We start from the raw sequence: 14,801 nt of genomic DNA, 5'->3' as shown, positions 1-14,801 counted from the left end.
TAATCAAATTGTCAATATTTTGAAATAGAACATAATCTCAGTGGTGTGTGCTTTAGTCATCTTTCAGTTTTCTAGTCTAAAATTCTCTTTGTCTATTCACACCGACAGTTGGTACAAGTTTGGTGATCTTCCATCAACCTTGCAACATTTATTCTAAACTTTTTCATTACACATAAAATCTATTGTAATTTTCTTTCAGAATTCAATAGCAGAGGTAGCCAAATTGTTCACAGAGTTTTTTCGCGATCTAGACGTGGTACCATCAGATGTCATTGCAGGATTTGTTCTGCTTCGTCGCCATCAAAAGCTTCAAATGCACCATGTAGTCACAGAGGTGAGTACTTCGTCTGATATCACTTTGATCAGAACTAGAAGGCGTTGTCAGGTTGCATGCCAACCAGCCGTTAACCTTTTATGGTCTGTCGGTCAACATTTCATTTAAAACATCTGAAACATTGCAAGGTCTGCTAGGATTGGGAAATTCCAATAAGCTTTTAGAATGCAGATGAATACCTAGATAGTCTTGCTGTCTGAGAAGGCCCTCATCAATTATCCACCTGCCAAGGTCTCCTACCAGGAAACAGTATGTCAACTCTCGGGAGATCTGTGTACTTGGTTCAGATCAATTATCTTTGCTTTTTAATTCAACAAAAACTAAATACATTTTTCATTGTAATTTTTATATGGATAACAAATTTTGGAATGCTTCACTTTTTTATTGTCCATAAATGAAGTCGATGTGTGACATCACACCAGCAGATTTTTTTAAGGATTGTAATTAAATCACCACCCTGGTATCATGCATTGCTGTAGTCATACAAGCAGTTTGTTTCTCACAAGACTCATTTTTATTGACTTGAATCCTGACTTAACTGCACTGCTGTTCTTAGAATGTTGGTTAAGTGGTGAAGAGCCTCTCATTTGGCTGGAGATGTTCCGGATATTTTCCTAATGATGTATGAATGTACAGTAATTGTATGGATCACTGGTGTAGCTTAGCCATCCTACTCTTAACATTAGTCAATGATATTGGTAAAGTTCAGAAAATGTTTGGTAGGTTAGGGTGTCTGATAGACACCAACATAAAATTTGTTAGACTTGGATCAATTTTGTACCACTTACAATATCAGTTTCCCAGCTTTTTATATAAAGTGTTGAAAGGGAGAAGTTTTTTGATGAAGTGAATTCTTGTCATTGACTCCCCAGACAATTTTAGATTGTCTCTGTATTAATTTACAATACTTAATGTCTGAGGACTCATTGATATTCTAGAGCATTCATATTGGTGGTTTGCAGCCCAACCTGTCTTATTTCAAGCGATATTTTAGAGTACATATACAAACAGGCCCTAGTACTTATTAGTGTTTTGGAGACCACAAACATGCCCTAGTGTTTATTGGTGTTTTGGAGACCGCAAACATACAGGACCTAGTGCTTATTGGTGTTTTGGAGACCACAAACATACATTTCCTAGTGTTTATTGATGTTTTGGGGACCACAAACATACATTTCCTAGTGTTTATTGGTGTTTTGGAGACAACAAACATGCCCTAGTATTTATTGGTATCTTGGAGACCACAAACATACCCTAGTATTTATTGGTGTTTTGGAGACCACAAACATGCCCTATTATTTATTGGTGTTTTGGAGACCACAAACATGCCCTAGTGTTTATTGGTGTTTTGGAGACCACAAACATGCCCTAGTGTTTATTGGTGTTTTGGAGACCACAAACATGCCCTAGTATTTATTGGTGTTTTGGAGACCACAAACATGCCCTAGTATTTATTGATATCTTGGAGACCACAAACATGCCCTAGTATTTATTGGTGTTTTGGAGACCACAAACAAACATGCCCTAGTATTTATTGGTGTTTTGGAGACCACAAACATGCCCTAGTGTTTATTGGTGTTTTGGAGACCACAAACAAACATGCCCTAGTATTTATTGGTATCTTGGAGACCACAAACATGCCCTAGTATTTTTTGGTGTTTTGGAGACCACAAACAAACATGCCCTAGTATTTATTGGTGTTTTGGAGACCACAAACATGTCCTAGTATTTATTGGTATCTTGGAGACCACAAACATACCCTAGTATTTATTGGTGTTTTGGAGACCACAAACATGCCCTAGTGTTTATTGGTGTTTTGGAGACCACAAACATGCCCTAGTATTTATTGGTATCTTGGAGACCACAAACATACCCTAGTATTTATTGGTGTTTTGGAGACCACAAACATGCCCTAGTGTTTATTGGTGTTTTGGAGACCACAAACATGCCCTAGTATTTATTGGTATCTTGGAGACCACAAACATACCCTAGTATTTATTGGTGTTTTGGAGACCACAAACATGCCCTAGTATTTATTGGTATTTTGGAGACCACAAACATGTCCTGGCAATGATTGGTGTTTTGGAGACCACAAACATGTCCTGGCAATGATTGGTGTTTTGGAGACCACAAACATGCCCTGGCAATGATTGGTGTTTTGGAGACCACAAACATGCCCTGGCAATGATTGGTGTTTTGGAGACAACAAACATGCCCTGGCAATGATTGGTGTTTTGGAGACCACAACCATGCCCTGGCAATGATTGGTGTTTTGGAGACCACAAACATGCCCTGGCAATGATTGGTGTTTTGGAGACCACAAACATGCCCTGGCAATGATTGGTGTTTTGGAGACCACAAACATGCCCTGGCAATGATTGGTGTTTTGGAGACCACAAACATGCCCTGGCAATGATTGGTGTTTTGGAGACAACAAACATGCCCTGGCAATGATTGGTGTTTTGGAGACCACAAACATGCCCTGGCAATGATAGGTGTTTTGGAGACCACAAACATGCCCTAGCAATGATTGGTGTTTTGGAGACCACAAACATGTCCTGGCAATGATTGGTGTTTTGGAGACCACAAACATGCCCTGGCAATGATTGGTGTTTTGGAGACCACAAACATGTCCTGGCAATGATTGTTGTTTTGGAGACATAAACATGCCCTGGCAATGATTGGTGTTTTGGAGACATAAACATGTCCTGGCAATGATTGGTGTTTTGGAGACATAAACATGCCCTGGCAATGATTGGTGTTTTGGGGACATAAACATGCCCTGGCAATGATTGGTGTTTTGGAGACATAAACATGCCCTGGCAATAATTGGTGTTTTGGAGACCACAAACATGTCCTGGCAATGATTGGTGTTTTGGAGACCACAAACATGCCCTGGCAATGATTGGTGTTTTGGAGACCACAAACATGCCCTGGCAATGATTGGTGTTTTGGAGACCACAAACATGTCCTGGCAATGATTGGTGTTTTGGAGACCACAAACATGTCCTGGCAATGATTGGTGTTTTGGAGACCACAAACATGTCCTGGCAATGATTGGTGTTTTGGAGACCACAAACATGTCCTGGCAATGATTGGTGTTTTGGAGACCACAAACATGTCCTGGCAATGATTGGTGTTTTGGAGACCACAAACATGTCCTGGCAATGATTGGTGTTTTGGAGACCACAAACATGCCCTGGCAATGATTGGTGTTTTGGAGACCACAAACATGTCCTGGCAATGATTGGTGTTTTGGAGACAACAAACATGCCCTGGCAATGATTGGTGTTTTGGAGACCACAAACATGCCCTGGCAATGATAGGTGTTTTGGAGACCACAAACATGCCCTAGCAATGATTGGTGTTTTGGAGACCACAAACATGTCCTGGCAATGATTGGTGTTTTGGAGACCACAAACATGCCCTGGCAATGATTGGTGTTTTGGAGACCACAAACATGTCCTGGCAATGATTGGTGTTTTGGAGACATAAACATGCCCTGGCAATGATTGGTGTTTTGGAGACATAAACATGTCCTGGCAATGATTGGTGTTTTGGAGACATAAACATGCCCTGGCAATGATTGGTGTTTTGGGGACATAAACATGCCCTGGCAATGATTGGTGTTTTGGAGATAAAACATGCCCTGGCAATAATTGGTGTTTTGGAGACCACAAACATGTCCTGGCAATGATTGGTGTTTTGGAGACCACAAACATGCCCTGGCAATGATTGGTGTTTTGGAGACCACAAACATGCCCTGGCAATGATTGGTGTTTTGGAGACCACAAACATGTCCTGGCAATGATTGGTGTTTTGGAGACCACAAACATGCCCTGGCAATGATTGGTGTTTTGGAGACCACAAACATGCCCTGGCAATGATTGGTGTTTTGGAGACCACAAACATGCTCTGGCAATGATTGGTGTTTTGGAGACCACAAACATGTCCTGGCAATGATTGGTGTTTTGGAGACCACAAACATGTCCTGGCAATGATTGGTGTTTTGGAGACCACAAACATGCCCTGGCAATGATTGCTGTTTTGGAGACCACAAACATGTCCTGGCAATGATTGGTGTTTTGGAGACCACAAACATGTCCTGGCAATGATTGGTGTTTTGGAGACCACAAACATGCCCTGGCAATGATTGGTGTTTTGGAGACCACAAACATGTCCTGGCAATGATTGGTGTTTTGGAGACCACAAACATGTCCTGGCAATGATTGTTGTTTTGGAGACATAAACATGCCCTGGCAATAATTGGTGTTTTGGAGACCACAAACATGTCCTGGCAATGATTGGTGTTTTGGAGACCACAAACATGTCCTGGCAATGATTGGTGTTTTGGAGACCACAAACATGTCCTGGCAATGATTGGTGTTTTGGAGACCACAAACATGTCCTGGCAATGATTGGTGTTTTGGAGACCACAAACATGTCCTGGCAATGATTGGTGTTTTGGAGACCACAAACATGTCCTGGCAATGATTGGTGTTTTGGAGACCACAAACATGCCCTGGCAATGATTGGTGTTTTGGAGACCACAAACATGCCCTGGCAATGATTGGTGTTTTGGAGACCACAAACATGCTCTGGCAATGATTGGTGTTTTGGAGACCACAAACATGTCCTGGCAATGATTGGTGTTTTGGAGACCACAAACATGTCCTGGCAATGATTGGTGTTTTGGAGACCACAAACATGCCCTGGCAATGATTGGTGTTTTGGAGACCACAAACATGTCCTGGCAATGATTGGTGTTTTGGAGACCACAAACATGTCCTGGCAATGATTGGTGTTTTGGAGACCACAAACATGCCCTGGCAATGATTGGTGTTTTGGAGACAACAAACATGTCCTGGCAATGATTGGTGTTTTGGAGACCACAAACATGCCCTGGCAATGATTGGTGTTTTGGAGACATAAACATGCCCTGGCAATGATTGGTGTTTTGGAGACCACAAACATGTCCTGGCAATGATTGGTGTTTTGGAGACCACAAACATGTCCTGGCAATGATTGGTGTTTTGGAGACCACAAACATGCCCTGGCAATGATTGGTGTTTTGGAGACCACAAACATGCCCTGGCAATGATTGGTGTTTTGGAGACCACAAACATGCCCTGGCAATGATTGGTGTTTTGGAGACCACTGACAAACATGCTCTAGTGGTTATTGGTGTTTTGGAGACCATAAATAATGTCTTTGTGCTCATTGTTTCGGTGGTGATTTTCTTTCACTTAATTTTGTTTTGGAGGCCATTGTCTTGAAGTTGATAGTATCTTCACTGATTTGGCTGGTGTATACAGAGAACAATCTAGTAGACTCTGGATAAATGCCTGCTTGAGATTTGTTTCTGAATGTGTTTTTGTAGCTTGGGACTTGCTATGACTGGAAATAATTAATTTGTAGCAAACAATACATCTGAAATAATAGTAGACGAATTTTCTTCCAGTTCCAATACCCTGGCTATGTAGGTTATGGTTACAGCCAAATCAAATTGATATGGCTTGTAGAAGGAATTGGGGCATATACAATCAATATTAGTTACTTTAAGTAATGTTTGTTTTGATTGGTGCGGACATATGGAAGTTGTTGGCAAATATATGTCAATAAGGTACAAAACTGTAAAGCTGGAATTGGAAATAGACACATCCACATCAAATTGATTTTGTAACGCTTAACGGAACAATTAAATCGTAAACAAAGCTAAGTGAAGAATTGTGTAGGCAGAGTTTAAGGCATGGTACAACAGCACTTGTTTGTTACATTGGTTTATTTAGAGCTGATTCATTATGTTGTACTATCTACATAAGTGATTACACTGCCCAGTACAGGAATTATCTTACCATAGTAGCCAAGGTCTTTAGTACAACACCTCTGCAGGTACACCTTTATAATGCTGTAAATAAGGAGAAATCCCAGTCAGGAAGCATATGACACAATAAGTAGCAAGGTATATTTCTAAAGACTTCTCCTTCAGTACAGGTGAAGGAATTGTAACTAAAGTTGATCTGAAGCATCACTCGGCTTTGAGAGACAAAACTTTGTGATCAAAGTTATGGGGCAGGTGTTGTCAAGTTGTACCTTGGTCAATAAGATGGCCACCACAGACTCGAGTAAGGGACAGTATTATTTTCATGGTCAGGGGACAAAGAAACAAGGGCACAATACAAACCCTATTGTTCTGTATATTTTGGCACATAGGTGTAAAGCCTTGAAACATTAGAAAGGTAAGCAATGATGACATCACACAACTGAAGACATTTTGACACTTTCATGAACTATATAGGCTAGGTCCCACTGAATGAATTTTTACAAGTACAATCAGTTGTGTGGTTCCAAATATCCTGTGTATTCTGAAACTATTGGTCAGTGATAGTTGTTCGATGTATGTACAAAATGTATTTTTGTTTTTCAGGGCAGTAATGATGTTTATCAGTACCTATCGGGGCGTGCAATCACCCCACAGACCGAGTTCCTACAGCTGGGCCAACCGGAGGTTATGGAAGAGTACAAACTGGTAGTTCATTACATGCGTTTTGCCCTGGCTGCCTATGGATGGCCTGCATTCATGATGATGAACACGGGGACAGGTCTCTGTAAAATGCTTCCAAGTCTTCGGTAAATACTGTTCCGTGTTGGAATAACATATCGTGTATTTAAAGTGTTCATTTGATTACTGTAAACAGATTTATTTTGGTGTGCTCAAATTTTCGCATAAAAGCAAATCATAGCAGATTAGTGGAATGATGAATTAGAGCAACGACAATGCTTGTCATGTAAAACATTGTAGATAAACAACCATTAGCACAATAAAAAAATTTAGCGAAATTCTTACTGAGCAAAAAATCGCTAAAATGAGATTACCCCTAAAATATATACATTTACAGTAAGAGTAGTACCCTTGTATAGTGTCCCCTATTGCCTCACCAACCCCGCATGTGAACATTATTTTGTTTGGAATAGATTTCCCTACTGTATTAAACCCTGTTATGATTATTTCTGGTTGATGGGAATTTATGATCAGTCATGGGTTAACTGCAACAAAAATCTTTCAAAATTTATTGAGACTCTGTACAGACCTTAAAGGTGATTATAGATTGTGATAAAACAATATTTTACTTTGCAATATTTTTACCAAATTTTACCTATTTTGGTGAATGCTGTGATACATATTTCACTCTCAGTTTGATAATTTTAAATCATTAATCATTTAAGAAATGGTGAAGATGATATTGAATTTATGATGAAGCAATCCCCAGGGAATTCAATTCAACTGAAACCGTTGGAGTATAACATAAAAAATACATCATGAATTTTTCTCAAATATCATGTACAGGGTTCCTTTGCCTTTTGCATGTCCAATAATGAAACTAATGGGGGTAGAATAGATAAAAAATGGCTGACAGGCAGGCATCATGGATTTTTGACAATGTTAGGTTTCAACCCTTTGTAATTCCCATTTATTCAAGCCTGGCATTTGTGCATATACATGATGTATATAAACTTAAGACTGATCAGAAATGCAAGATGGCTGACTGGCAGGCATCTTGGATTTTGATGGTAAAATTTTGTTATTGCTATTTCATAGATTGTTCTTTGCATATTTGATCTTTCCCAGAATACATTCGTAGTTTCTTCTCTTCCCCTATGTAATTGAAAAAGTTTAATTACGGAACCATTCAAGAAATGAAATACAGGCATATTTGGTCAATACAACTTGTCAATAGAATGGATAATTAAGTGGAAAGAGGAGAAAAGTACAGAAAAGATGTAAAAAAAAAAAAAAAAAATGACATGGAATCATTCAGTGCTGTTTACCAAGATCCAACTCTGCGATTGCTTGTTACAATCGTTTTAAGACTTCAAAGTAGATTTGCAATTTTGTGAACATTGAGATGCTTGAATGAATGTTTCAGTATAACACTTTCTCTCTTTTAATCAGTTTTCAAGATAGAAAATTTTGCACCATCAGAAAATCAATCCTAAACTACTCATGTATTTGATGTACCCTAGGTGCTGCTGCTGCCATGCCTGTGGGGCGTCCTTCAGTAAGGATGCTGACCTGATTGACGATAACTGTTGCCACTGTAACTTTGTGGCACTGCTGAAGCTGAGTGGCCTGAAAGAAACCGACATTGCTTATGTCACCTACCATGTAGAGGTAAATATTTACGTGACTGGCGGCGACTTATGCCTGTCTGTTTGTGGCCTGGCTTTGTTTGAAATGTGCTTTAATGGTGACAGTTGCCAAACAGTATGTGTGTATACATCCATTGACATTGCTGTCAACTTTTGTTGTCTGACTCCATTTTAAATGTTGTGAAATAATGCATATTTCCAGGGAGACACACATTATGCACGCATTAACACATTATGCACACATTTACACATTACGCACACATTAACACATTACACACACATTGAAGAGAATGTATATGTGTATAATTGAATTTCTTTGAGCTTATCAACCTCGAACTCCATACACTGTGTCCTCACTTAAATTGCATCCTTGGGTTTGCTTTTCTCGTTTGAAGGTCATAGGTGAAGGTCACTTTTATTATAAATAGAAAATTATTTCAACACTTTTGACCACGGGTACATCATATCTACTTCAATGGAGTTTTTAACTCCAGTTCATCAATAATCAACTTATCCTGAAGTATAGAAATTTTCAAGTTTTCAAAATATAGAAGCTAGTGCTCAAAGTTGCTGTGACATGAAAAGGATCTGATAGCCATAATTCTTCTATGGCAAAGTGACACATATTTTATGTCTTCATACTGTTGCTGCAGAAAAGACATTTCAAAAGTCTCTTGGTCATTAGAGGGGAACAGGCATAAACAGAAAAGACATTTCAAAAGTGAGACATTTGGTCATTAGAGGGGTAAAAAGCATACACAGCAGACATTTCCCATCAGTATTTGATAGGTAAATGCTAGTTGAAGAAAAATCCTATGTTTGCCTTTTGAATACGGTAAAAAAAGAAAAGTTTATATATTTTACAACCATTGCGAAAAAACTTATATATATATTTATATGCTTGTTGGCCCGGATTAAAATGTGCAAGGGGTCTTGCTGTGGAAGGAAAGGGAGGATACTTGAGAACCCCAGTAAAACCTTCATGGTTCCAGGGCAGGTGACCTCATACCTTTTCATGTCCGATCGGGGAAACGAACCCCAGCTGCCTAGGTGAAATGCAAGTGTGTTACCACTGTGCCACCCGACCACTGAATACAATAGTTGAAGGGGAAGTTGTCTGATGAAAACGTTAGTGTTTCGCGTCTCACAGTGTTATAGTTGGGAGTGTTTCGCGTCTCACAGTGTTACAGTTGGGAGTGTTTCACATCTCACAGTGTTATAGTTGGGAGTGTTTCGCGTCTCACAGTGTTATAGTTGGGAGTGTTTCGCATCTCACAGTGTTACAGTTGGGAGTGTTTCGCGTCTCACAGTGTTACAGTTGGGAGTGTTTCCTGTCTCACAGTGTTACAGTTGGGAGTGTTTCGCGTCTCACAGTGTTACAGTTGGGAGTGTTTCGCGTGTTACAGTTGGGAGTGTTTCGCGTCTCACAGTGTTACAGTTCGGAGTGTTTCGCGTCTCACAGTGTTACAGTTGGGAGTGTTTCGCGTCTCACAGTGTTACAGTTGGGAGTGTTTCGTGTCTCACAGTGTTACAGTTGGGAGTGTTTCATGTCTTGCAGTGTTACAGTTGGGAGTGTTTCATGTCTCACAGTGTTACAGTTGGGAGTGTTTCGGGTCTCACAGTGTTACAGTTGGGAGTGTTTCGGGTCTCACAGTGCTACAGTTGGGAGTGTTTCGAGTCTCACAGTGTTACAGTTGGGAGTGTTTCGCGTGTTACAGTTGGGAGTGTTTCGCGTCTCACAGTGTTACAGTTCAGAGTGTTTCGCGTCTCACAGTGTTACAGTTGGGAGTGTTTCACATCTCACAGTGTTACAGTTGGGAGTGTTTCGCGTCTCACAGTGTTACAGTTGGGAGTGTTTCGTGTCTCACAGTGTTACAGTTGGGAGTGTTTCATGTCTCGCAGTGTTACAGTTGGGAGTGTTTCATATCTCACAGTGTTACAGTTGGGAGTGTTTCGGGTCTCACAGTGTTACAGTTGGGAGTGTTTCGGGTCTCACAGTGTTACAGTTGGGAGTGTTTCGAGTCTCACAGTGTTATAGTTGGGAGTGTTTCGTGTCTCACAGTGTTACAGTTTGGAGTGTTTCGTGTCTCACAGTGTTACAGTTCGGAGTGTTTCGTGTCTCACAGTGTTACAGTTGGGAGTGTTTCGCGTCTCACAGTGTTACAGTTGGGAGTGTTTCCTGTCTCACAGTGTTACAGTTGGGAGTGTTTCGTGTCTCACAGTGTTACAGTTGGGAGTGTTTCACGTCTCACAGTGTTACAGTTGGGAGTGTTTCGCGTCTCACAATGTTACAATTGGGAGTGTTTCACATCTCACAGTGTTACAGTTGGGAGTGTTTCGCGTCTCACAGTGTTACAGTTGGGAGTGTTTCGCGTCTCACAGTGTTACAGTTGGGAGTATTTCACATCTCACAGTGTTACAGTTGAGAGTGTTTCACGTCTCACAGTGTTACAGTTTGGAGTGTTTCACGTCTCACAGTGTTACAGTTTGGAGTGTTTCGCGTCTCACAGTTGGGAGTGTTTCGCGTCTCACAGTGTTACAGTTGGGAGTGTTTCGTGTCTCACAGTGTTACAGTTGGGAGTGTTTCGTGTCTCACATTGTTACAGTTGGGAGTGTTTCCTGTCTCACAGTGTTACAGTTGGGAGTGTTTCGTGTCTCACAGTGTTACAGTTGGGAGTGTTTCGTGTCTCACAGTGTTACAGTTGGGAGTGTTTCGCATCTCATAGTGTTACAGTTGTGAGTGTTTCACGTCTCACAGTGTTACAGTTGGGAGTGTTTCGCGTCTCACAGTGTTACAGTTGGGAGTGTTTCGGGTCTCACAGTGTTACAGTTGGGAGTGTTTTGTGTCTCACAGTGTTACAGTTGGGAGTGTTTCACGTCTCACAGTGTTACAGTTGGGAGTGTTTTGTGTCTCACAGTGTTACAGTTGGGAGTGTTTCGTGTCTCACAGTGTTACAGTTGGGAGTGTTTCGTGTCTCACAGTGTTACAGTTGGGAGTGTTTCGCGTCTCACAGTGTTACAGTTCGGAGTGTTCCACATCTCACAGTGTTACAGTTGAGAGTGTTTCGTGTCTCACAGTGTTACAGTTGGGAGTGTTTCGTGTCTCACAGTACGTGTTACAGTTGGGAGTGTTTCACATCTCACAATGTTACAGTTGGGAGTGTTTCACGTCTCACAGTGTTACAGTTGGGAGTGTTTCGTGTCTCACAGTGTTACAGTTGGGAGTGTTTCGTGTCTCACAGTGTTACAGTTGGGAGTGTTTCGCGTCTCACAGTGTTACAGTTGGGAGTGTTTCGTGTCTCACAGTGTTACAGTTGGGTGTGTTTCGTGTCTCACAGTGTTACAGTTGGGAGTGTTTCGTGTCTCACAGTGTTACAGTTGAGAGGTATAGAGGCTGTGTCACTTCCCCTCTAGCTGTTCCTATTATTTACCATCTCTAGTGTCGCAGCACAGTTTTATAGCCGGTCCTTTGCCAGAACCAATTTGTCCACAGCTTGATTAATGTAAAAGCATTTCACTGTCTCTTATTCCGCGTGATGGAGTTTTGGTTATTACACAGCCTCTTTGAAAAAGAGAGGTTTATAACATTCATGATGTCAATATGTATGTGTATCTGGATATGATTTTGCTTTGGATTTTGTTGACAGGAACATCTTAATAGGTAAAAAAGTTACCTTCAAGTAAGGATTAAATGCTTCTGGAACATCTCCCCCGTACTTTTTCATGCAGGAATTTTTTAGATTTAGACACAGGCAATATTCCTTCACGTGAATTTTTTTTCATGTGAAATTCATACCGTATTCGCTGCAATAAGCACCCATGTCCCTTTAAGTGCCTCTCCTTTTTCCGGTGGAGAAATTGGTATAAACGCCCCGCGTAATCGGGAAACAACTTAAAAATAAGTCATCTTACTTAAATTTTACATGTAGAGACTTCAGTTTGGTGAACAAAGCTTAGAGACTGCTGGTAAATCTTAAATATCTGGTCATAATACTTCCAATTTTTCTTACCGACTTCTTATTTTTAGATTATAAAAGTCACCTTAATAAGCACCCCCCTCTTTAACCATTTTTTAATGGCAAATACAATACTCATTGTGTGTCTGTCCTCAAATGACCCTGGCTGTTGCGAGGATGTTAAGCCCATAAAAAACAAAATCTCATTGTGTAAAATATTGATAGATGCTGTTTATGACTTCAAATGTGTCAATGTCATGAGTAATAATTTCTATTAGAAAAAAAAAGACAGCTTCCATGCTTTCTTATTTCCTGGTTATATGTAAAAGATATCAATTTAGAAATCGGTGAAGCATGGAGAGTTTATCAGGTTTTGTTCCGCAAAGCAGTATTAAACCTGCTCTGTTGGTGTGTGTGGTGATATCTCTGAGTGTGACAGCTAAGGACACGTCACCGAAGCCATTGTATTGATTTTGAAGGCTGTGTGTTTATGTCAGACTTTATTACAATAACTGTCCCGATCTCCTGACCTTAACCCTCCCCGTATAGACAACTTGTTCCTCGGTCAAAGTGTTCGTTAATGATCATACAATATTCTTTGTCTCAAGTACTGTGAGCCGTGAAAGTATTGGTTTATTGATGATCGTAAAATATTCTCTCTACTTGATAGCAGGAAACGTTCCTAGTAATTGGTTGTGGTAACAATACGACATAGCCTGGTTTAGTTATACTGCAATAGCCTGTTTAATTACAGCCTGTAACACAATGCTCACCACAGCAATTAAGCTCCTGTCGATACATAGTACTAAAAGCACCAAACCTACCCTAGCATAATAGATTCCCGCTGGCTTATACACGGCCAAGCCCCTACCTTTCTTAGTTCACCTAATATGTGCTTGGAATGACGATTCTGATTGTGATATCACATTAAAATTAAATAGATTTTAACACTGTCACATTTCCGATATATTTGGTTAACATCACAATAATCATTCCAAAGTGATTTTATGAGGCATTAGGTACAATTTAGAGTGTGTTCTGAATTGTGATACATTTTCCGTCATTTGTTTCACTCCTACAATATCGGATCAAATTGCTTGCTGTTTGAAATACACTGTTGTTTTTAATTGTGACATGTGATTCTTCATCTCGTTTTTTCTTATTTTGAGTCTGATCATTAATTTGTATAATTCTATTAAAAACTGTTATTTATAAGTGATCACGAGTTGATTTCATTACATGTCTCGTTGACTACATTAAATTTAATTTACACCGTTAATACGATTGCTTCCCAACAGTCACCCACATCTTCATGCTTAAGTAAAGGATGGTATGCCATGTTGCATTCCATCGCATCAATACCAGGCAGCATTCGTGAGTAATCAGCTCAGACTCGTCTTGTTTACTTTCAGATCGGGGAGACGCCTTTCTACGTGGCTTTGGACCATGGACACAAGAAGGTTGTCATCTGTGTGAGAGGGACCCTGTCACTTCAGGTAAGAGCACAGCAAACCAGTGAGGTGCTCTGAATCAATTATCACAGACAAGGCCAGGCCAATATGATTGATGACCCATTGTTTCTGATAGATTTTCTGTTTATAATTCAGAGATATTAGGGGAGTGGGAGGCAAACAGATGGTCAGAGGTCAAATTGTTTATTTTAAATCTTACCCAAAAACCAGTAAGCATATGACACGGCACTAATACCATTTTTGATTGGTGTTGATGTCTTACTTTGAAAGTACACATATTGTGATCATTCTCTTTAGAGAAAAACATTATGCCCGAGTCAAAATTCTCCTCTCTTATATCTAGAAATTAATTTCAGAGTTTTTTAATTATACCCATATATTATGAGTTATGTGATAAACTGAATCTTATACTTGTGGCTATATCGTATTGAATTTATTCCTCTGATCGTTCAATAAATTCCATATGACATAGTCACTCATGTACAATCCTCATGCAGTTTATGATATCTTTCATTGTATTATTGGCAAGCCTTTATGCTTGAAATCAATATCTAATTTGATTAAATAGAGGAAAATAGAAATTTTGCTCGCTGATATAGCAAGCTTGCACTTTGAACGGTATGGATAATTCAATTTATTTATTACATAATTATATACCGCTTAAAGTCTACACTGCTAAGGGATAGAGTATACCTTTGAACATGTAAAAAATTTGCCACACAATTTCTTGGGTACAAACAAGTCTGAAGGATTGCCATATATGGCTATTAAGTCTGGATTTTTTTCAAACTTTGGCATGTTGATTCTCATTCAAAAACCACAAATAGGGGCTTAGCTAATACCGAACTCTCTTGATCCAACACATTGAAGTATGCAGTCTGCACCATC

General features: G+C 39.9%; 1 protein-coding gene across 1 annotated transcript in view; it reads left to right on the top strand.

Moving 5' to 3' along the window:
- LOC117326976 (sn1-specific diacylglycerol lipase alpha-like) overlaps positions 1-14,801 on the top strand; it is a 63,422-nt gene that overhangs the window by 32,261 nt on the left and 16,360 nt on the right. Inside the window, exons 6-9 of the mRNA XM_033883778.1 lie at positions 200-334; positions 6,762-6,964; positions 8,360-8,507; positions 13,854-13,937. Of these exons, the coding sequence (XP_033739669.1) occupies positions 200-334; positions 6,762-6,964; positions 8,360-8,507; positions 13,854-13,937 (570 nt within the window). The remainder of the gene's footprint in view (positions 1-199; positions 335-6,761; positions 6,965-8,359; positions 8,508-13,853; positions 13,938-14,801) is intronic.

This window comes from Pecten maximus, chromosome 5 (assembly GCF_902652985.1).
Source record: "Pecten maximus chromosome 5, xPecMax1.1, whole genome shotgun sequence".
Lineage (NCBI taxonomy): Eukaryota > Metazoa > Mollusca > Bivalvia > Pectinida > Pectinidae > Pecten > Pecten maximus.
The sequence above is the reverse complement of the archived record's forward strand: the minus strand, read 5'-3'. Positions and strand labels throughout refer to the sequence as shown.